Here is a 25,392-nt window from a genome sequence, read left to right as displayed (position 1 = left end):
AGTAAACACAAGTGTCAACATGAAAAAGTGAGTGCATGACACTGACAGCTAACGGTGCAGCACAGGTTGCACAATCAGTCCAAAATGGCGACGGCCTGGCTCAGCTCCTGGGCGTTTTGGTTCCATAGCAGAATGAATGGAGTGTCCATCTTGGCATTCCATACTCTTTGAGTAGGTAGTAGTGATAGACTAATTTATGTATTTATTTATTTTACATGTGACATTTGATACATTTGATTTTGTATAAATATATATTTTTTTGTTAATTGTCTCTATTAACCTATTTTATGACATATTGTTCAATCTATCTGTTAGTTTACTTAATTAATTGTATACCTAATTTGTTTTCTCATTGTTATTATTGAATTGTATTCTTGACGCTTTGGCAATACTGTTCACCTGACATTCATGCCAATAAAGCATATTGAATTGAGAATTTAAATTGAGGTAGGCTGATACGTAATGACCCTCCATAATCGTCTCAGTTTAATGATGGGAAACATCCACATATAGTTCCGCATAACTTTATTATTCCTAGTCATATCCATGGTTAAAACAAAACATAAAACAATAGAAATCACCAAAAGTGATTATTAGAAATATTCAAATTTCCACATAATATGTGACCAATATTACAACATACAGCAATTTAGGTTGCGGTTATTTGAAACTGCTGGTAAGTAGCGGCAACCTGGTGCACCGCGGGGCGGCCCGGGAAAGCACTTTCTTTGAATCCCGTCTCCACTGCTTTTATGCACAGATCCAAAGCCAGCTACCCTGAGCCTACGCATTACATGACTTGCTTGCAGAGCGAATGCGTAGCTGAACTCAGACCAGAGCTTAGGAACGAACTCGAAGGCAAAGCCAACCGCTAGTGGTGGCGATTGTTGTTGTTTTTGTTGTGAGCACAATGGCGGCGAGCGGAGAGGCCCCAGAACCTTGGTACCTAGCCCTACTCGGCTTTGCAGAACATTTCAGAACATCAAGTCCCCCGAAGATCCGTCTCTGTGTCCATTGTCTGCAGGCGGTGTTTCAATTCAAGCCTCCGCAGAGGGTCGAGGCCCGAACCCATCTCCAGCTGGGCTCGGTTCTCTATCACCACACCAAGAACACCGACCTTGCCCGGAACCACTTGGAAAAAGCGGTGAGCATTCTCTAGGAAAGTCCGTGGACGAGAGAGAGCTAGGCCTCAGTTTAGCTACGCCCGGATGCTTATCACAAAGTGATTGCTTGCTAGTCTTTTGGGCTTTGGCCTTCTACCAACTGATCATATTCATGTTAAAATCAGCATGTGTATTGTTATATCATCAATACTTCATGCTCAGAGCTAATGAAGATGAAACTAATCATTTGTTTTATTTTTTCTCTAGTGGTTCATATCACAACAAGTATCCTTTTGCACGACTTGTCCTGACAGAATGTGCGCCTCCTCTGTTCGCGATTACCCTCATTATTCATGATGTTCGTGATTACCCTTCAGATATATCCATACAGAACTAGTCCTTTGTAGTGTTGCAAATTACATGTGTAATTCCTTCATAAGTAACGTCAGATCCCTCAGTTTGAAGATGTCAAATTCGAAGCTGCCAGTCTGCTGTCAGAACTGTACTGCCAACAGGTAGGCCATGCTCTCCTGGACACTGTGTTCACAGAAGTTAAGTTAACTAACAAGTTAACATGCTCAATTTGTTTTGGTTGAGATTTCAATCATAGTAGTCAGAATAATCAGTAATTCATTTGTTGTCTTTTCCCTCAATGAGCTGCTTTTGCATGTAAGTGATCTTTGAAACAGTAAGCTACAGTAGAATACTGGCTATATTTAGTTTGTGTTTCAGCTTTAGTTGTTGCAAGATTGTCTCGGTCAAATTGACTATGACTAGGAACCATTGAATCAACCAAGCAATGGTTCTATCATGCCCTTGTTTGTAGAACCTGGTTGATTCTGCCAAGCCGTTGCTGCGTAAGGCCATCCAGATCTCCCAGCAGACCCCATACTGGCACTGCAGACTGCTGTTCCAGCTGGCGGTAAGAGGTCAACCTCAACTCTCTTTAGGACCTATCAGACAAATATCTCCCAGGGCTCTAAGCTAACATTTTTCACTAGGTGCACATGTGCTCCTAAATCAAAAAAAATAGGAGCACAGAAAGAAATTTAGGAGCGCAACGAAAATTTTGAAATAACAGATTTTTATTAGCAACACACACATTAGGCCTACTGCCAACAACAATAAACAATAATAACCTGCTCACCATAGGAGCTCTCATCCTCTCCTACTATACTATTCCCACACACTTCATCAGGTGCATTGGTCCCAATGAATACTATACTATTCCCACACACTTCATCAGGTGCATTGGTCCTAATGAAGACTATACTATTCCCACACACTGCATCGTGTGCATTGGTCCTAATGAAGACTATAGCCTACTATTCCCACACACTTAATCATGTGCATTGGTCCTATTGAAGACTATAATATTCCCACACACTGCATCATGTTCATTGGTTCTAATGAAGACTATGGCCCAATCCCAATACTCCCCCTTAGCCCTAGCCCTTGGCCCTACCCCTACATTTTGCGCGTTCACACGTAGGGTAGCGTGTCTCATTCCTTTTAGCTTCTAGGGCTAGGGAGCATATCGAGGGCTAGTGGACGTTCAAACAGCCCTCCAAAACGAGGGTTTTCAGATGCTGACTTGAAACAGAGGGGTAGATGAAAATTCACACAATGCTTTGCGAACTTAGGCAGGGATATGAAACATAGCTGCCAGTGCCGTGAAAAGACTTGGGAAGAAAGCCCAATATCTTCGCAAATAATCATTAAAAAATAGTAAAATCCGTGGAAAAGCTTAGTTTAATGTAGATGCAAGGGAACATGTCATTGGATCGTTATGACACGCATTTCAGGAAAACGCTTTTTACGATGTCGGCATTTCATTGCATTTTGATGTAGATCCAGTAAGTTACTGGTAGGCTACGGTGCAATGTTGAATCTAATCGAATCAATAGAACTTTGTGTAAACAACGATTTTTGAGGGACAGTGGATTCGACTCCCCCAGGGCCTCACCGAATTCCTCTCTCTCCTTGGTTCCACTTTGCCGGGCAAAATACAATTGAATGGGCTTTATTTTCTTCATTTTGTTAACAAAGTCTGCACAGTCGTTTTTGAGTGAGGGCAGCTGAGTTGTCATCGCGCGTCATCACGAGAGTTCTGCACATTGCAGTCGTGGGACTTATAATAAAAAATAAAATAAAAAAAGTTGTGGGACTTGTAGTTTTGTATACAGGTGCGCGAAACCTTGACTCTAGTTTGATCCAACTTGCATGGATTTATTTTAGGCAAAAAATGCGAGTGAAATAGTTGACAACAGTACTCGCACAGTGTGCTCCTAAATTATTTTTTCTGATCACACAAAACTATTTTTAGTCGCAAATGTAAGTAAAATGGTCGCACCTTAGAGCCCTGTCTCCCCTCTGGTTCACCTTAGAGCCCTGTCTCCCCTCTGGTTCCATACCTTCCCCCTCAAGGATGCAGCATATTTACATCCCCCTCTCTACATTCTGTACATCAACTCAACATCATTTTTTCTGAAAAGCTAATTTAATGTTAAATTGATGTGATAGTTCCATGCACATCACTTCTTTCTGGGGCACTGCGCCAAAATAACATCAATTAAATGAAGTAAAGTCGACTCAAACGCCTGGATGTGTTGGAGCAAGTGTGTGGGTTCTTATGTAATCTTAAATCAAAGTTCACACGTTCTTCCGTCTTATGTGTTTGGTCCCTTCCAGCAACTCCACACCCTGGAGAAAGACCTGGTGTCGGCCTGCGACCTGCTGGGGGTCGGGGCGGAGTACGCCAGGGTGGTGGGCTCTGAGTACACCAGGTAGGACATGGGGTCCTGACCCTGACCCCTGACCCTGACCCCCTCACTAGGACATGAGGAGGGTCCTGACCCTGACCCTCTCACTAGGACATGAGGGTCCTGACCCTGACCCTCTCTCACTAGGACATGAGGGTCCTGACCCTCTCACTAGGACATGAGGGCCCTGACCCTGACCCTCTCACTAGGACATGAGGGTCCTTACCCTGACCCCCTCTCACTAGGACATGAGGGTCCTGACCCTGACCCTCTCACTAGGACATGAGGGCCCTGACCCTGACCCCCTCTCACTAGGACATGAGGGTCCTGACCCTGACCCCCTCTCACTAGGACATGAGGGTCCTGACCCTGACCCTCTCACTAGGACATGAGGGTCCTGACCCTGACCCTCTCACTAGGACATGAGGGTCCTGACCCTGACCCTCTCACTAGGACATGAGGGTCCTGTCCCTGACCCCCTCTCACTAGGACATGAGGACCCTGACCCTGACCCTCTCACTAGGACATGAGGGCCCTGACCCTGACCCTCTCACTAGGACATGAGGGTCCTGACCCTCTCACTAGGACATGAGGACCCTGACCCTCTCACTAGGACATGAGGGTCCTGACCCTGACCCTCTCACTAGGACATGAGGGCCCTGACCCTGACCCCCTCTCACTAGGACATGAGGGTCCTGACCCTGACCCCCTCTCACTAGGACATGAGGGCCCTGACCCCCTCTCACTAGGACATGAGGGTCCTGACCCTGACCCTCTCACTAGGACATGAGGGTCCTGACCCTGACCTTCTCACTAGGACATGAGGGTCCTGACCCTGACCCCCTCTCACTAGGACATGAGGGCCCTGACCCTGACCCCCTCTCACTAGGACATGAGGGCCCTGACCCTGACCCCCTCTCACTAGGACATGAGGGTCCTGACCCTGACCCTCTCACTATATCACAGTATCACATCACAATCACAACCGCTGTTTCTGCCACTCTAGTGGTGCCTTATTTGTTACGGTTCTTCATTGTTTTGAGATGATTTTTATAGATGGTGTGGATTGTTGATAAGCTCTAACGTCTGTGTCTCATCCTCCACGCAGGGCTCTCTTTCTGCTGAGCAAAGGCATGGTGAGTTGGTGTAATTATCATTACCTGTTCTGCATTCCCTCTCTTCCTAGTTTTATTGCATCAGGGGCGGCTGTGGCTCAGGAGGCAGAGCGGGTCATCCAATAATTGCAGGGTCGGCGGTTCGAATCCCGGCTCCTCCTGACGACATGTTGGGCAAGACACTGAACCACAAATTGCTCCCAATGAGCAGGCTAGCACCTTGCATGGCAGCTGCCGCCATTGGTGTGTGAATGTGTGTGTGAATGTGTGTGTGAATGGGTGTGTGAATGGGTGAATGGCCTTCATTTTAAAGTGCTTTGGATAAAAGCGCTATAAGTGCAGACCATTTACCATTAGGGTCTTTTGCCTCCGAAGTGGTTTTATAAGTTTTGTTTTCTGTGTCTAAACTCTGTCTGTCTGGTTCGCTCTGTGTCTTCTCCGCCTGTCCATCTGTCTCTCTGTCTCTCTGTCCATCTGTCTCTCTGTCCATCTGTCTCTCCGTCCATCTGTCTCTCCGTCCATCTGTCTCTCCGTCCATCTGTCTCTCTGTCCATCTGTCTCTCTGTCCATCTGTCTCTCTGTCCATCTGTCTCTCTGTCCATCTGTCTCTCTTTCCATCTGTCTCTCTGTCCATCTGTCTCTCTGTCCATCTGTCTCTCCGTCCATCTGTCTCTCCGTCCATCTGTCTCTCTGTCCATCTGTCTCTCTGTCCATCTGTCTCTCTGTCCATCTGTCTCTCTGTCCATCTGTCTCTCTGTCCATCTGTATCTCTGTCCATCTGTCTCTCCGTCCGTCTCTCTGTCCGTCCGTCTCTCTGTCCATCTGTCTCTGTCCATCTGTCTCTCCGTCCGTCTCTCCGTCCGTCTGTCTCTCCGTCCATCTGTCCGTGTGCAGCTGCTGTTGATGGAGAGGAAGCTGGGTGAGGTGCACCCCCTGCTGACGCTGTGTGGGACCATCGTGGAGACCTGGCAGGGGAACCCCATCCAGAAGGAGTCCCTGCGCGTCTTCTTCCTGGTGCTGCAGGTCACACACTACCTGGACGCCGGCCAGGTAGGACCCAGCCTGGAGAACCGGGCTTTACACACCTACTGCAGGATGTGTGTGGATCTCTGGTCAGCAGCCCAGTGGTCAGAGCATCTGGACCGGACCAGGACACTTGAGTTATTTGCTGCAAACGTTGTGTTTGAGCAAGGTACTTAACCCCTACTCAACACGTCAGGCGATTTGGATAAATTGCTTTAGCGCTTGCTTGACTGCCTGAGGGTCTGGTGGGTGGGTCTTCATTTTTGGGAAAAGCCGATTGGTTCCATTGTTTCAGTCAACCACAGATAAGTTATTTTGATTTCAATATCCATTGATATCCCCATTGATCCATTGATTACCCCAGCAGTAAAGTGGGACTGGTACCTCCAGTGAAGGACTCGGAGAAAGACGTTCTGTCTGTGAAGGCTCACCGCATGAGGCCTGAACACTTATAAACACAGTTATAAACACAACAACAGCACATCTAGTTCCATCAAATCAAATCAATCTTTATTTGTGTAGTGCATTTCATACACAGAGGCAACACAATGCGCTTTACATAGAGCAATGGGAGGATGGGCATAGGTCCCACCCCTACATCAACCAATCAATCAAAGCTTTATTTGTATAGCGCATTTCATACCCAGAGGCAACACAATGCGCTTTACAGAGAACAAGGGAGGTGGGCATACGACCCACCTCTACATATTCCAGAGGGAAGCAAAAAAACAGTAATCACCCGGGGGCCAGATAAGTGAGCTGTAAAAATTCTTCCCTGACCTCTCTCAACAAGGCAATCGAGCAAGCTCCAGGAGTATGTTTGTCTACCGGCTATTTATAAAGCAATACATTACATTAAATTACATTTCAGAGTAAGAGAGGCTAAAAAAGCATCATAGAAGAGACATGGCAAATACTGGTGTGTGTTTGCTATGGCCCAGGCCTAAAGCCGGAAGTGGGCTGGTGTATGTCTGTGAGTACGTGTGTGTGTGTGTGTTAACTAAATGCTACGACATCCGCAGCAGACACAGGGGTATCTATCGGACTCCGGGAGGTCTGCTAGTGACAGTGGGGCATCCACTGGACCTGGTTAGAAGATAGGAGGGAGAGAGAGAGGCACTAGGGAGAGGGAAGGCAGAACAGGGTTAGTAGCACACAGAGCCATAAAAGCAACACAGATATTAAAACAGGCAACCTGGAGCAAGCTCCTGGAATATATTTGTCTAATGGCTAAGAACATTTATAGAGCAATAAATTACATTAAATTAAATTTTCAGAGCAAGAAAGGCTAAGAGCATCACGTCCAGGCCTAAGCCGTATGTGGACTGATGTGTGTGTGTGTTAACTAAATACTACGACATCCACAGCTGACACGGGGGTATCTATCGGACTCCATATTCCATGTGTGTACTGTAGGTGATGTGTGTGCGTGTGTGTGTGTGTGCGTATCTCTAGGTGAAGAGTGTGAAGCCGTGTCTGAAGCAGCTGCAGCAGTGTATCCAGACCATCTCCACGCTCCACGACGACGAGATCCTGCCCAGCAACCCGGCTGACCTTTTCCATTGGCTGCCCAAGGAGCACATGTGTGTGCTCGTCTACCTGGTGAGAAAAATAGGAAAAAAGCTTTACTGAAAGATGAAACCTGTGTAGAAGCAGGAGCCTGGTGAGACCATCCTAACGTCACGAGCTCACGTGGTCTCACTCCGCACATCAGTCTGGCAAAGCTGGTTAGAGATCTGTTTGATCAGCGTTCCTTGAGGAAATACTAACAGCTACGCCGGGTGGGGTTCAGGTGTGACGACAGCGAGAAGCAACTGTTCTAAAACAACAATGGCGGAGGTTAGCGAAGATGCTGTTAAAGCATCAGTCACATCTGAACTGGAGAGTGTTTCTTCATTGAAAGAAAAGCAAAGAACGACACTGAAGGCTTTTCTCTCTTCTCCCGACTGGCTTTGGTAAGAATTGATTTACCCGTGATAGACGGGGTTCATCCAGTTACCTGCGGAGTAGTTTTGGAGTGTCTGCCCTTTTCCAAACGGTTTCCAACTAAGCTTTCCCAGATGGCTGTGTGACCTGGTCCGGGTGGGAGATGGTGATAACATGCTCTGTGTTTGATCCTGCAGGTGACCGTCATGCACTCCATGCAGGCAGGCTACCTGGAGAAGGCCCAGAAATACACCGACAAGGCCCTCATGCAGCTGGAGAAGCTGAAAAGTGAGTCGGTCTGTGTGTTGACTTCAGAGTCCTGTCTCTTTAGACTGGGAGGGGTAGTGGACACTGACGCGCGTGTGTGTGTGTGTGCGTGTGTGTGCGTGTGTGTGTGTGTGTGTGTGTTCCAGTGCTGGACTCCAGCCCCATCCTGTCCACCTTCCAGGTCATCCTGCTGGAGCATATCATCATGTGTCGACTGGTCACTGGACACAAGGCCACGGCCTTACAAGAGGTGGGTCTGTCTGTCTGTCTGTCTGTCTGTCTGTCTGTCTGTCTGTCTGTCTGTCTGTCTGTCTGTCTGTCTGTCTGTCTGTCTGTCTGTCTGTCTGTCTGTCTGTCTGTCTGTCTGTCTGTCTGTCTGTCTGCCTGCCTGCCTGCCTGCCTGCCTGTCTGTCTGTCTGTCTGTCTGTCTAATGGATAGATTGTGGGAAAGATTGATGGATGGAAGAATGGCATTTGGGTGTGCTGTTGGATGTTTATTGAGGATTGTTGTTGATGCTCTGTGTGTGTGTGTGTGTGTGTGTGTGTGTGTGTGTGTGTGTGTGTGTGTGTGTAGATCTCTCAGGTGTGTCAGCTCTGTCAGCAGTCTCCCAGGTTATTCTCCAACCATGCAGCCCAGCTTCACACCCTGCTAGTGAGTATCACACACACACCCTGCTAGTGAGTATCACACACACACACCCTGCTAGTGAGTATCACACACACACACCCTGCTAGTGAGTATCACACACACCCTGCTAGTGAGTATCACACACACACACACCCTGCTAGTGAGTATCACACACACACACACACACACACACACACCCTGCTAGTGAGTATCACACACACACACCCTGCTAGTGAGTATCACACACACACACCCTGCTAGTGAGTATCCTTTACCTGACCACACACACACACACACAAACCCTGCTAGTGAGTATCACACACACACACACCCTGCTAGTGAGTATCACACACACACACCCTGCTAGTGAGTATCCTCTACCTGATCATTACTCTCTCTCTCTCCGTCTCACACACACACACACACACACACACACTCTCTCTCTCTCTCTCCCCCTGTCCTGTGTGTTCTAGGGGCTGTACTGCATCTCAGTCAACTGCATGGACAACGCCGAGGCCCAGTTCACCACCGCTCTGCAGGTTAGTCTGTCCCCTGTCCCCCACAGTCTGTCCCCTGTCCCCACAGTCTGTCCCCTGTCCCCACAGTCTGTCCCCGACAGTCTGTCCCCCGTCCCCCACAGTCTGTCCCCCGTCCCCCACAGTCTGTCCCCTGTCCCCCACAGTCTGTCCCCCGTCCCCCACAAGCACATGCACGGCCAACACACTGGTCGGTCACTACATGCAGACTTATCTTCCAGCTGTGGTCAGTTCACATGCTACAGTCTGATCTGATCCTCCCCAGCTGACCACTCACAGTTCACATGCTACAGTCTGATCTGACCCCCCCCAACTGACCACTCACAGTTCACATGCTACAGTCTGATCTGATCCTCCCCAGCTGACCACTCACAGTTCACCTGCTACAGTCTGATCTGACCCCCCCCAACTGACCACTCACAGTTCACCTGCTACAGTCTGATCTGACCCCCCCCAACTGACCACTCACGGTTCACCTGCTACAGTCTGATCTGACCCCCCCCAGCTGACCACTCACAGTTCACATGCTACAGTCTGATCTGACCCCCCCCAACTGACCACTCACGGTTCACCTGCTACAGTCTGATCTGACCCCCCCCAGCTGACCATTCACAGTTCACATGCTACAGTGTTGCGTCTGATCTGACCCCCCCCCAGCTGACCACTCACCAGGAGCTGTGGGCGTTCATCGTGACCAACCTCGCCAGCGTCTACATCAGGGAGGGCACCAGGCAGCAGGAGGTGGGGCCAACTCTGCTTCCCTACTCACATCCAATCAAATTGCGTTTTAATTTGTCAAGTCCGTGTTAACGTGCGCTGTTGTAAAGGGGCTGTAGAAGATGATGGCGGCGCTGGAGACCCTAGACTAGATTGTTCTGTCTTTGGCTCGCTGTTTCTGCCCCTTGACTGCTGTGCGCAGGTCGTTGTTTTGGCGTTAAGGTTAGGCTGTTGTGCACATACCTGGTTGTGAGTGTTGTTTTGGCGTTAAGGTTAGGCTGTTGTGCACATACCTGGTTGTGAGCGTTCAGGAGTGATGAAGAGCGTCTGTGACAGTTTAGCGCCGCAGCTTTACTGGCAGTGATCCGTTCTGTGAGCGGATCTCTGGTCTAACCGCTCTGTCGTCCGTATGCAGCTCTACAGTCTTCTGGAAAGGATCAACCCAGACCACAACTTCCCAGTCAGGTAGGAGAACCTGGATGTCCCTGAGTGGGAGGAGATCCGTGACCAGGGAGGGTTCCTCGTGTTCTCTCCATGTCTCCGGTGTGTCCATGCTGTGGCTCTATATACCGTCCAGCATCGGTCAATGTTTGAATCCAGATTCAGCTGCAGGTTTTGGGAAGTGATTGATGAGCGTTAATTGACGATACGGACGCCTGTGTGTGATGTTCCAGCTCTCACTGTCTGCGAGCAGCAGCCTTCTACATCCGGGGGCTCTTCTCCTTCTTCCAGGGCCGCTACAACGAGGCCAAGTGAGTAGATCCTCTCAGTAGATCCTCTCAGTAGATCCTCTCAGTAGATCCTCCCAGTAGATCCTCCCAGTAGATCCTCCCAGTAGATCACCCCAGTAGATCCTCTCAGTAGATCACCCCAGTAGATCCTCCCAGTAGATCACCCCAGTAGATCACCCCAGTAGATCACCCCAGTAGATCCTCCCAGTAGATCCTCCCAGTAGATCACCCCAGTAGATCACCCCAGTAGATCACCCCAGTAGATCCTCCCAGTAGATCACCCATGGCCTACACCAGTAGATCAAGGATGTTTGTTTGTCATATTTACACAAGACAGTCATGTACACATGGATGCGTGTTTCTGTGTGTGTGTGTGTGTGTGTGTGTGTGTGTGTGTGTGTGTGTGTGAGAGAACAGGCGGTTCCTGAGGGAGACTCTGAAGATGTCCAACGCCGAGGACCTGAACAGGCTGACGGCCTGCTCTCTGGTTCTGCTGGGTCACATCTTCTTTGTGCTGGGGAACCACAGGGTGAGAACCTCCTTTATCTCCGTCAAGAAGAAGAACCGTGGAACTGCGGAACACCAATGTATTGACATGTCGGCCCGAGACTGGAGGAAGGTCTTTGACGGAAACATAAATAATATCTAGGGCTGCGAGCAGCATTGAGCGGACCCTCGCACCCCATGCGTGTCGAGGTGCGGCGCCGTTAAAGGCTGTGCTATTTCGGTGTCCAGTACTGAGAGAAACTTCCTGTCACCAGTAGGTGGCGCTCTAAGCGTGACTCAATACCGATGCATAGGTGTGTTCAGGACAGTACCTTGATGAAGCGTGAGAAATGTTGTGTGAATACGACAATGTATGTAGGAGTTATGATGACTTCCTGCTTGACCTGTAGGTGGCGGTATAAGTATGACTCAATGCTGACCTACAGATATGTTCAGGATGCAACCTTCATCAAGCGTGAGCAATTTGGAGTAAATCGGATAATGTATGTAGGAGTTATAAGTACTTCCTGTTTCACCAGTAGGTGCCGCTGTAAATGTGACTCAATACCGACGCATAGATGTGTTCAGAATGCGACCTTCATGAAGCGTCAATTTGGTGCAAATCGGATAATGTATGTAGGAGTTATGAGGACTTCCTGTTTCACCAATAGGTGGCGCTATAAGAATGACGCAAAACTGACACATGTGTTCAGGACAGAACCGTCATGAAGCGTGAGATATATCGGACAAATTGGATAATGTATGGAGGAGTTATGAGGACTTCCTGTTTTATGGCGAAACATCAAAATTCGCCACGGCGAGGGTGTTTGGTGAAAACTAAATTTTTTGGATAACTTTTGATCTTAAGATGGTCTTAAGGTCTTAAGATGAAGCTGACCGAATATGAAGTTGATCGGATGAAATCTGTAGGAGGAGTTCATTAAAGTACGAGGCATGGAAATGGTAAAAACAAGGACAAAATGGCACATTAAGAGCAAAATGGCTGACTTCCTGTTGGATGTTGGGTATAGGTCCAAGAGACATTTTAGTGTGTCTCGATGAACTACATATGCCCACCAAATTTCGTTCGCCTACATCAAACTGAAAGGAGGGGCTCACCATTTTAAATTTTCCAGGGGGCGCTCTTGAGACGTTTTGCCACGCCCATTTCCGTCACCCATGAAATATCAAATTTTTCACCGGGCTTGACGTACCTGCAAAGTTTCATGAATTTTCATCGATGTTTAGGCTGCCAAAAAGGCATTTGTTTGGGGAGAAGAAGAAGAGGGTAGGAGAATAAGAATCCTTACAATTTCAATAGGGCCTTGCACTGCCAGTGCTCGGGCCCTAACAACTGTGCTGTCCAGTCCAGTCTAGCTGCGGAGCGGTCAGGTCATAGAGAACCGTGTTGACGTGTCTGTGCTGCTGTGTCCCCTAGGAGAGCAGCAACATGGTGGTCCCGGCCATGCAGCTGGCCAGCAAGATCCCCGACATGTCCGTCCAGCTCTGGTCCTCTGCTCTGCTCAAGGGTAAGAACCAGAACCAGAGAACTGCCCACCGGCCGCCTCCGGCTGATTATGTACCATAGAGACCTTCCAGCTCTTGATCAAAAACAACAACACAAACCCCTGCCAGCCTGTGCATGTTTTTCGTAGTAGGAACTAAATGTTTTGCTTTCCAGTGATTTATGTTGTAAAATGTTAATCTGTTTGACCTCGAAATATAATTAGGAGCATTAGTGCAAGTGCACATAGTTGTTCTGGTCTTTTTCCCAGATGATTGGCTAGTTACTCACTCAGGGCTGTTTGCGGTAGCGGTGAAAACTTAACAGCCATATCTTGACTTAGGAGTCACAGAGACATGGTGTTTGGACTGGTACAAAGCTCTCGGCTTCACAACGCATCTAGTACCTTGAGCTCAAGTTACCAAGCTCAGGTTATGGAACAGACAATGCTTCCTCTATCATAAACCGCTGGTCTACAGAGCCTACATGTTTGGCCTGACAACCTACATTAGAGTCACAGAGCCTTGATGTGCCTTCACAAATGTTCTAGGCTGTTTGATATTCAAAAATAAATAAACACAAAGAAATCGGATAATGTAGGCTAATATAGTTAGGCAGACAAGCTAATAAAGCACACATTAGTGCATAGAAAATTCACCAGAATGCAGGAAATGAAGCTTTTGATGCCCAAAATGTCCTGGCCTGTGCCTATGCCGGGTGCAGACTAGAGGATTTTAAGCCCGATTTTAGCTCCGATTCACCCCTCCCGACAATCGGGGGGGCGTTCCCAAATCAAGGCTTGTCGGAACCGATTATCTGCCCAAATGATCCTGTAGTGTGAGGTGTTTACCGACATAATCTTAACGTTCCTGACTGATCGGAGTCTCTCTGATTTTGAATCGTAAATATCAAAAAATTTTATATACATACCTGCAAACTAGTCGCCTTTCGGCTACAATCGCCGTTTTTTTTGTCAATTGGGTCATTCATATGAATCGTGCAGATCCGGGGAGTTTTCCCAAAAAAAAGGGGAGGGGGGGGGGGGGGGGTGAGGGGAGAGTGACTGCGTTTGATGTTCAGGCTAGAATAAACCTTATTGGATAATACTAACTGGTTAGCTTGGCATAGATATAAGTACAAACTTGGATGCTACAAGCTAAATGTTATAGAGTGGTGGGTCAATTCAGAACGTGAAATAGTGACTAACCACAGCAGACGAGGGTATAAATACAGATCCTGTTGTTGGATGTAACGTTGCTTGATCTCCAGTTGAATAACGTCATGTCAACAGCGTCCAACATCCATTCCAATTGCGCAAGTTTTCTCCCAGGATCTCTTCATACAGCGTTTTTTCATACAGCCCAAATATCTCCAAAGCTGCTGCTGCTAATCACTTGTTAACGAAATCTCTGATCAGCTGTATGGATATTTTTGAGGACACTACTAGTTGCCCCTCAAGCAGAAAAAAAAATTATGTCCGGTAGCTTTCTTTCAAGGAATACCAAAATAAAAGTCACGGAAAACAATTACACAACAAAAAACACAACTTTTTACTCACTTGGCATTGGTCTGAATGGTATGAATGGAGGGCCTATTCATCAGTTAATAAGTGATAATAATGGGCAACCTTAATCTAAAAATATGCAAGCAAAGACAGTGTCATCATATCGATACAATAATATGGGTAAGACCATTCTAAGAGGAGAAGTCGTTTTTTGGGTGTGTTATTTTATAAATCGGTATCGGTATTGGCCGATCCTGAGGAAAATGATCGGTATCGGCCCAAAAAAATCAGATTGGAGCATCCCTAAAAGCTATCATGTCTCTCTGTCTCATTCTTTCCTGCATTTCAGGCAATGAAGATTGGTTGTCTTTTTTTGAGAGGCAACAGGGAGAATAATGTGTAAAAAAGTAATTGTTTGGTTGCTTAAGTAAATAACTAACTTTTTATGAGATATCTGTTCTCTCTTTTTAGGGAAAAAGAAACATTGAAATTCTGATAAAAATGTTTCAACTGTGAATCTGGACATCTACATAATTGTATTTGGGGTTGTAATTGGGATGGATATACTATGCACCTCGCAAGAGCCATGTATCTACTCGACCACAGAAATTCTGGTTTCAAAACGCTCCAAAAAGCATCATTTGCATATTAAAATCACTAAAAATGACTTCCGGGGGAGGATGCCCACGGACCCCCCTACCATAACTTGGTTTCGGACCTGTCACCTTTTTCACTCTCGGGAGTTTGCAGGTCTGTATATAACAGTTTGATATTTATCCTTGGGACAGCGATGGAATGCTGAGCGGAAACCCACGATAGCCAATGAGATCGCATTTCCCTGGCATGAATCGCCACTCTGAAATCGTGTAGTGTGCAGTCCTGCGTCTTGACTGAATCATGGAGTGTGCGTTTTTACGATTAAAATATTTAAAAAATCGGTTACGATGATCGTTATGTCTGTGGTCTCCCACGTTTATAAAATCGATTAAGATTTGAAAATCCTCTAGTCTGCACCCGGCATTAGACACGGCATTGTCTTGAAGAATGATGTTTCTTAGAAGTCTTGGTGTGTGTTCCTCACTGTGGATGTCCTCCCGGTGTGTGTCCTCCCTGTGTGTGTCCTCTCGGTGTGTGTCCCTCCCCGTGGCTGTCCTCCTGGTGTGTGTCCTCCTGGTATGTGTCCCTCCCCGTGGCTGTCCTCCTGGTGTCTGTCTTCCCGGTGTGTATCCTCCCGGTGTGTGTCCTCCCGGTGTGTGTCCTCCCGGTGTGTGTCCCTCCCCGTGGCTGTCCTCCTGGTGTGTGTCTTCCCGGTGTGTATCCTCCCGGTGTGTGTCCTCCCGGTGTGTGTCCTCCCGGTGTGTGTCCCTCCCCGTGGCTGTCCTCCTGGTGTGTGTCCTCCTGGTGTGTGTCCCTCCCCGTGGCTGTCCTCCCGGTGTGTGTCCTCCCGGTGTGTGTCCCTCCCCGTGGCTGTCCTCCTGGTGTGTGTCCTCCTGGTGTGTGTCCTCCTGGTGTGTGTCCCTCCCCGTGGCTGTCCTCCCGGTGTGTGTCCTCCCGGTGTGTGTCCTCCCGGTGTGTGTCCTCCTGGTGAGTGCAGACCTGAATAAGACCTGTGGGAACAGCATGGACGCCCACGAAGCCGCCCAGATGCACCAGAACTTCTCCCAGCAGCTCCTGCAGGACCACATCGCCGCCTGCAGCCTCCCAGAGCACAACCTCATCAGCGTAAGAACTCCCAGCATGCATCCTGTCTACCCGTCCACCAATCAGTCAATCAGTCAATCAGTCAATCAATCAGTCAATCAATCAATCAATCAATCTCTCTATAATAACACCATCACTTACTCCCTTATAAACTCCACCTCATCAGCATCACAGACATTCTTTGTTATATTTGGATAAAAATCCTTGTGTGTGCATGTGTGTGTGTGTGTGTTTTGCAGTGGACAGAGGGCCCGCCCCCAGGTCAGTTCCAGGCCCAGAACGGTCCGACTACCAGCCTGGCCAGCCTGCTGTGAGACCCCCGCCCGGGACACGGAGGAGAGGGGGGGGGGCAGAGAGAGTTCTTCCTAGGATGGCCAAGGAGTGTTCACACCCCAAACTAACTTGACTGGTTGTCACTTGTCGTGTCCTGCCCTGACTCATGATCCTCCCCTTAACCTTTAATCTCTCCTGACTCTGACCCTCACCTTAACCTTTAACCTGCCCCGACTCATGATCCTCCCCTTAACCTTTAACCTGCCCTGACTCATGATCCTCCCCTTAACCTTTAATCTGCCCTGACTCATGATCCTCCCTTTAATCTGCCCTGACTCATGATCCTCCCCTTAACCTTTAACCTGCCTGGACTCTGACCCTCACCTTAACCTTTAACCTGCCCTGACTCATGATCCTCCCCTTAACCTTTAACCTGCCTGGACTCTGACCCTCACCTTAACCTTTAACCTGCCCTGACTCATGATCCTCCCCTTAACCTTTAACCTGCCTGGACTCTGACCCTCACCTTAACCTTTAACCTGCCCTGACTCATGATCCTCCCCTTAACCTTTAACCTGCCTGGACTCTGACCCTCACCTTAACCTTTAATCTGCCCCGACTCATGATCCTCCCCTTAACCTTTAACCTGCCCTGACTCATGATCCTCCCCTTAACCTTTAATCTCTCCTGACTCTGACCCTCACCTTAACCTTTAACCTGCCCTGACTCTGACCCTCACCTTAACCTTTAACCTGCCCCGACTCATGATCCTCCCCTTAACCTTTAACCTGCCCTGACTCTGACCCTCACCTTAACCTTTAATCTGCCCCGACTCATGATCCTCCCCTTAACCTTTAACCTGCCCTGACTCATGATCCTCCCCTTAACCTTTAATCTGCCCTGACTCTGACCCTCACCTTAACCTTTAACCTGCCCTGACTCTGATCCTCACATTAACCTGCCCTGACTCTGACCCTCACCTTAACCTTTAACCTGCCCCGACTCATGATCCTCACCTTAACCTTAAACCTGCCCTGACTCATGATCCTCCCCTTAACCTTTAACCTGCCCTGACTCTGACCCTCACCTTAACCTTTAACCTGCCTGGACTCTGATCCTCACCTTAACCTTTAACCTGCCCTGACTCTGATCCTCCCCTTAACCTTTAACCTGCCCTGACTCTGATCCTCCCCTTAACCTTTAACCTGCCCTGACTCTGATCCTCCCCTTAACCTTTAACCTGCCCTGACTCTGATCCTCCCCTTAACCTTTAACCTGCCCTGACTCTGACCCTCACCTTAACCTTTAACCTGCCCTGACTCTGATCCTCACATTAACCTTTAACCTGCCCTGACTCTGATCCTCACCCTAACCTGCCCTCACTCTGACCCTCACCTTAACCTTTAACCTGCCCTGACTCTGACCCTCACCTTAACCTTTAACCTGCCCTGACTCTGACCCTCACCTTAACCAGGCGTTTTCATTACAACAGTGACTCACGACCAATGAAATGAGTTCAGGAGTGAACATTCCGTTCCCATCCTAGGGGCGGTCCAGGACACCAGGGGAATGAATGAGAGAAGGAAGGAAAGAGAGAGAGGATGAGAGGAGGGAGGGATGAGTGGACAGAGGGTGTATTCCCCTGCTTGCTAGCCTCAGAAGAGGACAGGACAGGAGGGGGGCGGGGCTTGTGAGGGAGAGAGGACCAATTATAATGGGCAGATAGAGAGAGGAAGAGAGGGTGGGGAAGAAGAGAGCAACAGGAGAGAGAGAGAGAGAGAGACGCCTGCCCTTCATCTGCATACAGCCTTGATGCCGGTCTGCATCAGCATTGGTCAGCTTCATCCTGGCTATCATGGCAACAAACTGTTCTAGCCAATCCAGATGCAGAGCCATGGCTAACATATTTTATTTAGATTTTTAATGATCCTAACCAATTGCTATTTACTTAGGTGTAGTATTTTATTCGGGGGTTCAGTCTAGGATCAGTTCTATTTTACGTTTTCGATGACTTGTATAAAGTATTTTTTGAGGTTTGTTTTTTTCATCGTTTGTATGGTTGTGTATTCCTCAAATCAGTGATGATGAATTTGTTTTGAGGTTACCTAACAACCATTTTAACACTGTCTTTTATTGAGATTATTTGGTGAATTGCAATGGAAAAGGTAGTGCTTTGCAGCTATTTTCTTAAGCGTGGAAAGTAACACCAACACAACATATCTCTTTTATAAATCTCATTTTCTTCCTCACAATCAATATTTGATTGTTTTTGTTCCCATCTTTGATTTGTAAAAATTTTGGACAAAAGTGTTGGCAGTTTGCAGTCTTTCCCAACATGTCATCTGAATGTTCCCAATGTAGCCAGAGGGGGGCACTATTGGGGCGTTTTTGAGCAACCTGTTGGTGTCTCAGCAAAGAAATGCTGTCATTATGAATTATTTAACTGAACATATTTTAATCATTTTACAGCACCGCCCATTCTGTTCATTCTAATACTCAGTTTGAATCGTCTGGTATTCTTTTGATTTTTTGCTGCAAATGAGAATATTCTCAATCAATCTGCCTGGTGAAATAAAGGTTACTACTTGTATGTGTATCACAATGCAGACTTGTTTATTCTAAAGGCCATGCAAACAATACTACAAAACAAATATTTTTACCTCTTATTTTTTAATAGATAAATCCATTTGTTAGGTTTTGTAAAGGTTGACTATTTATATACCACTGTTGACTCTCCCTCTATAGTTTCTTTTTGGCTGGCTTGTGTGTAGATATTAACAGACATGTAAACAATTTGTGATTTTCTCCCTCATGTATTGAGAGGTGTATTTTTTTTTATCAGTAATGCTTTTAAATGGTTGGGTTTGGTCCCTATAGAAAACCATTGCTATTAGGTCTTTGCTGTTGATCATTTCCTAGCTAGTGTTATAACATGGCGTTGCGACGGTGAGGTTACTGACGCTCTCCTTGTTATAGTTTTGCGCTCCTGTTGGAAGACCTCACAACACATGAGGAAAACATTTTAAAAATAAATTTTCCAAAGAAAATTGTCTGCAGCGTGGTCTGTGTGATTGTGTGACGGGTCCAGTGATGGGTCCAGTTCCTGATCTGTTCCTGTTCCTGATCTTGGCTGGTCCCAGATCTGCATTAGCAGACATATGAGAGGAAATGGCAGGTGAGGTAAGCACTGAATATCTGAATCTGTTCTCTAAGCTAGAGCTGCCACCACATGGCTTCAGCGTGTCCAATCTAGCCTGAACTACAGGAGAGCAGGGGCCCAGTGACGGAGAGCAGGGGCCCAGTGATGGAGAGCAGGGGCCCAGTGAATTGATTAGAATCTTGTGCTCCTATTTTTTCATACCTGCTATAACACCATTGTGTTCAGTTCACTCAACTGTAATTCTAGAAAGGAGCCAGACTGAGGGCTTTGAGAGGTTGCCTGTAGGCACAGACCCCAGGACAGTTTACTCTTCTTTATTCATGATCATCCCCGTCATTAACAGGAATATAAACTGAGCGTAGGCCAGTTTCTATGAGCAGCATGACTCTCCTTCACTATTCAGGGGCTTTTCATAAGAGATGAGCCACACATCTACATTGTCATTAGGACCCCCTGTAACCTGCTTCTCCAGCAGAGTAAAGGACAGGGTCAATCAATAGTTCTGAGAGAGAGGGGGGGGGGGGTATTCCCAGACTGTGGCAGTGCTAACTGCTGGGCTGATGCCTCCAGCTGATTAGGTAATAGGTGTCTAAGAAGCAGCAGAGAAGAGGCCCTAGCCACTTCCTGCCAAATAGTGAGTCGGCCTGTTCGGGGCTGCCACGGCTACTTCCTGCATTGTTACACTGCTTAATGGGGATTAAGTTGAGGCTGTCATGTTGCTACTGGCGGCCATTACCTCATGCAGGGAGAGAGAGAGAGGAAGAGAGAGAGAGGCCTGAGTCAATGAAGTGCTCATGTGAATCTGAAATTAAGATGTGTACTTTTATCTCCATTATATTTTGTTAATGAGCATGCATCTTACATACATAATTTCCCTTATAAAAATAATTTTGCAAAGAAGCATGATGATAAGAATAGCCTCTTTTTTCTTTTTTAGATATAATGGGCAGCCACATGACTACAACTACCGTGGACACAAGCTTAATTCTGATCCTGGACTAAAAGACGTTTCCAACAGAGATTCTCCACTGGATGTCATCTGTAATCCAAGCGAGCCCTAACACACACGGCCTGTTTGGTTTACACTCTGAGAACAAACACCTATAGCTCTCTTACTGCAGATGAGTTCATTGAAATAGATGATTACATGGAGCCAGACCCTGTGTAATCTGAACCCAACCACGGGGAGTTCAAACCACGCTCCCAACAGAGCTGAACACCAGAAAACAGCTCCACCTCTGGAGGGACCAGAACCAGTCGTCTGCCCCTCTGCTCTGTCTAACATCGGATCACTGGCGTCGGGTGGATGTTGGAGCGTTTGCATGTAAGGATCAGTGGAACAACTTTCTATCTGAGCAACAGGCAGCAAAGAGCCTGGGTGAATCACACACATGACTTTCATCCCATGAGGAATCAGATGAGTGAATCTGACTCCTAGTTGAAACTGAAGCCTACATGAATAGGCTCTGCATAAGCAAATCTGATTACTAGTTGAATCTGATCCCTAAATGAATCGTCAGAGGCGAATCTGATGTGTAGGTGAACCTGACGCAGAGATGAACGGACATAAACAGACCAGGAACGCTGAGCGAGTGCAGAGATAAATGAGATAAGTGAGATAAGTAAAAACTCAAGGCAGATGATGGGATCAGATGAGATGAGATGACTCGGCAGCATTCAGGGGTCCTTTGTGTCGACCAGAGAAGAACAGCAGGACAAACAAGCTGACAAAGCATTCAGGCTTCTGGACGGCCACCCCACCCCCCACTCTCAATGAGTGAGTGACAATCCCAGCTCCCAGTGCCCTTCCCATGTTCAACCTGCACTACCAGCTGCTCTCAGTACAACCATCCTGATAACACATAGTGGATATATGGCATGAATGGTGAAGTGGGAGTTGTCACTGACATGGGGTATGGTGTGTGTGTGTGTGTGTGTGTGTGTGTGTGTGTGTGTGTGTGTGTGTGTGTGTGTGTGTGTGTGTGTGTGTGTGTGTGTGTGTGTGTGTGTGTGTGCCCACTGATGTCAGGACAGCAGAGTCGCTGCCCATCTTTCGTCGCAGGCTCAAAACTAATCTCTTCAAGAAGTACTACAACAATCCTCCCACCTAAGCACTTATTGTATTATATTATATTGCACTGTACTTTAGATTGTGATTCTTGCACTTTGCCTTCAGCACTAAATTATGCTCTTAGTCACTTGTTTTAGAAAGAAGATGTACTTGTGAGTTCTGGCAAGTAGTAGTACATTGGCTCTTCCTACATTAAATGCAATTATTGTTAGTCGCTTTGGATAAAAGCGTCTGCTAAATGACTGTAATGTAATGTAATGTAATGTAATGTGTGTGTGTGTGTGTGTGTGTGTGTGTGTGTGTGTGTGTGTGTGTGTGTGTGTGTGTGTGTGTGTGTGACCTACCCCTTGGTGATGATGATGAAGATGTGTTCTTGGTTCATTCATTTCACTGGAGATTCATGGTTTTCCATGTGACGAGACCAGACACAGTCCAAGCAGCTTCCCATCCCTGAGTATGATGACATCCATGAACTGATCCGAGTTCAGCTTTCCTTGCACCAGCCATACAAACCACTATGGTAGTATGACCAACAAATCTGACTCTGAATCAGTTATTACAGGTGCGGGTCAGCAGAGACTCGGGGGCCTCCGGGGTGATGCTGCTCTGCCCTCCTCGCCCCTCGGCGGTGGTCAGCGGTTGCATGATGTTCTCTCGGTCGCCCTGGAGTGTTGAAGCGCGCATGCCCACTGCGGTGACGCCGCGGCTCCATGTGTGTGTTGAGGCGCATTATTTGGCAACGGAGGCGGCAGCGGGGAGGGCCGAAGAGCGAGGGTATCCCCAGGATTTTTTAAAAGCAACGAATAATCGGAGTTAATTGTCGCCAAATCCCCCTTGGACGACCACCCTTAACGGAGCAGTGTCGAATAAACCGAGTAAGTTGACTGGGGTGTACCTGAAGTTTTTTGGGGAAGTGGATTGAGGGTAGGCTTTTATTCGGATTTGTCGCGACCAGCTCTTCCTCCACCTATCTGTGACGATAGAGAAGCTGATGGGCTGTTGAAAAGTAACACTTCACCGCAGAGGAGAAGCCACGGTTGGGCACCGAGGGGGGGGGGGGTTCCGACGAGGTCTTATCTCGTGGCATCATTGTTCTGTGTACCGACGCTTTACTTTGTTGAATCTTTTGTCATGTCACTTCGGCAGTGGCTCTAGACCGAGGGGTTTGGAATCGATCGGCCGAACGTGTAGCTGCTGCTATCGCCGTCGACCTGAAAAAGTGCCCATCAGCGGTGTTGGGAGTTGAAATTCTTTCAGTCCAAGCAAGTGCTTAGCAACCCAGAATGCTTCAACTACAATTACTTCATGTGATGGACACAGGGACGGAGCTAATCTCTTTATATTTATTTCTCTGGCCCATCGCCCCGACATCAAGGCAGCGAGCCTCTGCGAACAGTCCTTGATTGGCCCGACCGGGGGTCCGGGTACCTGCCCGTTGTTGTTGTTGTTGTTGTTTTACCTAGTTCAATTTTACCGGGGTTAGTTTGGATGGGACTCTGCTCGAGACCGGGGTGGGGTGTTTGTGCACGGTAGGCCTGTTTGTTCCTGTCTCGTTCCCCGTGGCTCGGGCTGCCCGTGTTGGTTCTAATGTTCCAGAGCGAGCCTGGTCTGGGTAATCTTCGTACTTCTGTGTGACAATCGTGGTCTTCCTCCTCTTAAAGCGGAACGCACACACCACAACTCTTCCTCGCAGCTCGCGCACACACGAACACAGCACACACACACACACACCAGAGCCGCCAGTGTGGTGGCGCACGTCTGCTACAGTTATAATGTTCATGATGCAAAACATTAAAGGTTTTTTATCATGTTATTTCGTGCGCTATAGTGATCAGTTGACAATAACAAAAAGTTTAAAGGGAACGAGAACTTGAATTTACGGAAAATATCCTGAACTTAGTTCGCAGCCCGGTAGCTCAATCCTTGCTCGTACTGTCTATGTTCTTAGTGGACTCATGTTAGGACTGCGTCCATTTATAGTTCAGAATGGCAAGGGACAGCCATTCGGCAACACATTAGAGAGAGAGTGTAGATGGGTAATGCCTTGCTCAAGGGCACAACGGTAGATGTTAGTAGTCTCCACTTTTTTTAGAAGCTAATTTCAACTATGAGAACGTGTCATTTTAATCACAGAGTAGGGCTTAGGTAGGCTTGAGAGTGTGCACTTTTCACTCTTGTTGGTGTTCTGGAATGAGCAGTCGGTTGTTCGTCGGAACAATGGCTGTGAAGGGTGTACGCATTGTCACCCACATGTCACATGTCATTGATAAGCCATCAACAGGGGCCAATCCTTAGTCAAGAGGACCGTATAGGTGTCCTCTCATATTGCCAGCCGCAAAGTCTCAGCACGGAGTTGGAGGAAGAGGCTGAGAATGACAATACCTTTATGGGGATTGGACCCTGCGCCATCCCGGGCGTGTGTGTGCGTGTGTGTGTGCGTGTGTGTGTGTGTGGGGGGGGGGTCCCAGACCTGTTTGTCACAGCAACATCAGCTCTTTCAGCCCATGGCCGCATCGCTACGTTGAGTCATTTACTACAAATCCTCTCCAACCCTCTGTGGTTACATTCCACAGATTCATGTGACAAGATTGAGCAACAGGTAACAGCGTTGGCGTCCTGTAGACCTCTCAGAAGAGGGCCTGTGACCTCAGCGTGATCATGCTATGAACAGCCAGGCTGGTTGTGTAATAGTTGTCTCTGATAGTTATCCGCTGGACCCCGGGGCCTTGGGCTCATGTGGAGGCCCATAGTGGAGGCCTTGGGTCTCATGTGGAGGCCCGTAGTGGAGCCTCGGTCACCAGGCGTCTGCTCATGTTCTCAGGCGAGGCGGCTCTGCGCGTGTGAGTCCCCGCCCCCTTCCGTCGCAACCAGGAAGTGTCCTGAGAGTCTCCCAAGTTGACTCTGCAATGACTCCGCCTCTGCGTCGCGCTCCCGTCCAATCAGAGTAGAGAGGAGGTGTGATGAGGGGAAGATGGAGGAAGAGGAGGTGATGAAGATGGAGGAAGAGGAGGAGATGGAGTAAGAGGAGGTGATGGAGGGAAGATGGAGGAGGGTAGAGCAGTGATGACCTCTCAGAGAGGCTGGGATCACTGCCGGGTCAGTACCGGGTCAGCGCCGGGTCAGGCGATCTGGACCGGTCCTAGTCTGGTCTGGTCTGGTCTGGTTTGGTCTGGTTTGGTCCTCCCGGGCTAATCATTCAGAATCCCTCCTGATGAGGTTGACTGCAGTAGATTAGTTAGCTGAGTGTTCAGGCAAATGTGTTGAGGACGCTAAATCCGTGCACGTTAAATGCATCTGTGTGCACATATCAAGGCCTCTAGTCTAAACCTAGACATAGTTCAAACTCAAAGCTTTTCAACCTACTAGCTTACTCGCTCCTATGTGTGCTTATAAGTAGAGAAGTACAGTAAGGTTGAGGAAGTAGGCCTAAACGAGGCTACAAGGGGAAAGAAACAGGCTACAGAAGATATACAAGGAATGGGCTGAACAAGTGCACTATGAATTATATTGTTGTAAATAGATAAGTGTAAGTATGAGAGAAATTACAAATATAGATCGCATGTACTGCAGCGTTACAGAATCTATGTACTAGGGATGCACCGATGCATCGGCCGATGTTGGCCTTGTTGACTGCCATCGGCCCATCGGCAAATAAAATTACATTCACCGATGGTAGTGGCCGATGTTATGTCGCAACAATGACGGCTTTTTAGTTACAAAACGTAACCTACCCAGCTGCAGATTCAGAGAAGATCCGTGACGTAACGCCGCAAATGCACGTGTAGTTTTTCTTTCAAATTAAAGTGAAATGAAAATCTGCGTTTTGGAACCAAACACTTCATTTCTTTGTTTCCCTGGCACAAAATGGGGAATAAAAATGTAATA

General features: G+C 47.7%; 2 protein-coding genes across 6 annotated transcripts in view; both read left to right on the top strand.

Moving 5' to 3' along the window:
* Positions 1-910: 910 nt before the first annotated feature.
* Positions 911-16,996, top strand: mau2 (MAU2 sister chromatid cohesion factor; the record flags this gene model as incomplete). Its single annotated transcript, XM_084446591.1, has 19 exons — positions 911-1,144; positions 1,371-1,388; positions 1,553-1,618; positions 1,930-2,025; positions 3,795-3,889; positions 4,974-5,001; positions 5,875-6,030; positions 7,459-7,605; positions 8,127-8,217; positions 8,343-8,446; positions 8,771-8,848; positions 9,298-9,363; positions 10,018-10,101; positions 10,493-10,542; positions 10,752-10,829; positions 11,226-11,337; positions 12,733-12,823; positions 15,897-16,024; positions 16,243-16,996. The coding sequence occupies 19 exons, from the start codon at positions 911-913 to the stop codon at positions 16,315-16,317; spliced, it is 1,797 nt and encodes a 598-aa protein (XP_084302717.1). The 3' UTR covers positions 16,318-16,996.
* Positions 16,997-22,246: 5,250 nt separating this feature from the next.
* The window catches only part of LOC311315882 (transcriptional repressor p66-alpha-like), a 20,587-nt gene continuing 17,441 nt past the window's right edge, over positions 22,247-25,392 (top strand). For all 5 annotated transcript variants that reach the window (XM_084446589.1, XM_084446587.1, XM_084446590.1 and 2 more), the window contains exon 1: positions 22,247-22,382. The gene's annotated coding sequence lies outside the window, so the exon portion shown is untranslated. The remainder of the gene's footprint in view (positions 22,383-25,392) is intronic.

The sequence above is a fragment of the Borostomias antarcticus genome (genome assembly GCF_949987555.1).
Source record: "Borostomias antarcticus genome assembly, chromosome: 12".
In the NCBI taxonomy this organism is placed as follows: Eukaryota; Metazoa; Chordata; class Actinopteri; order Stomiiformes; family Stomiidae; genus Borostomias; species Borostomias antarcticus.
This window is presented reverse-complemented; position numbering and strand designations above follow the sequence as displayed.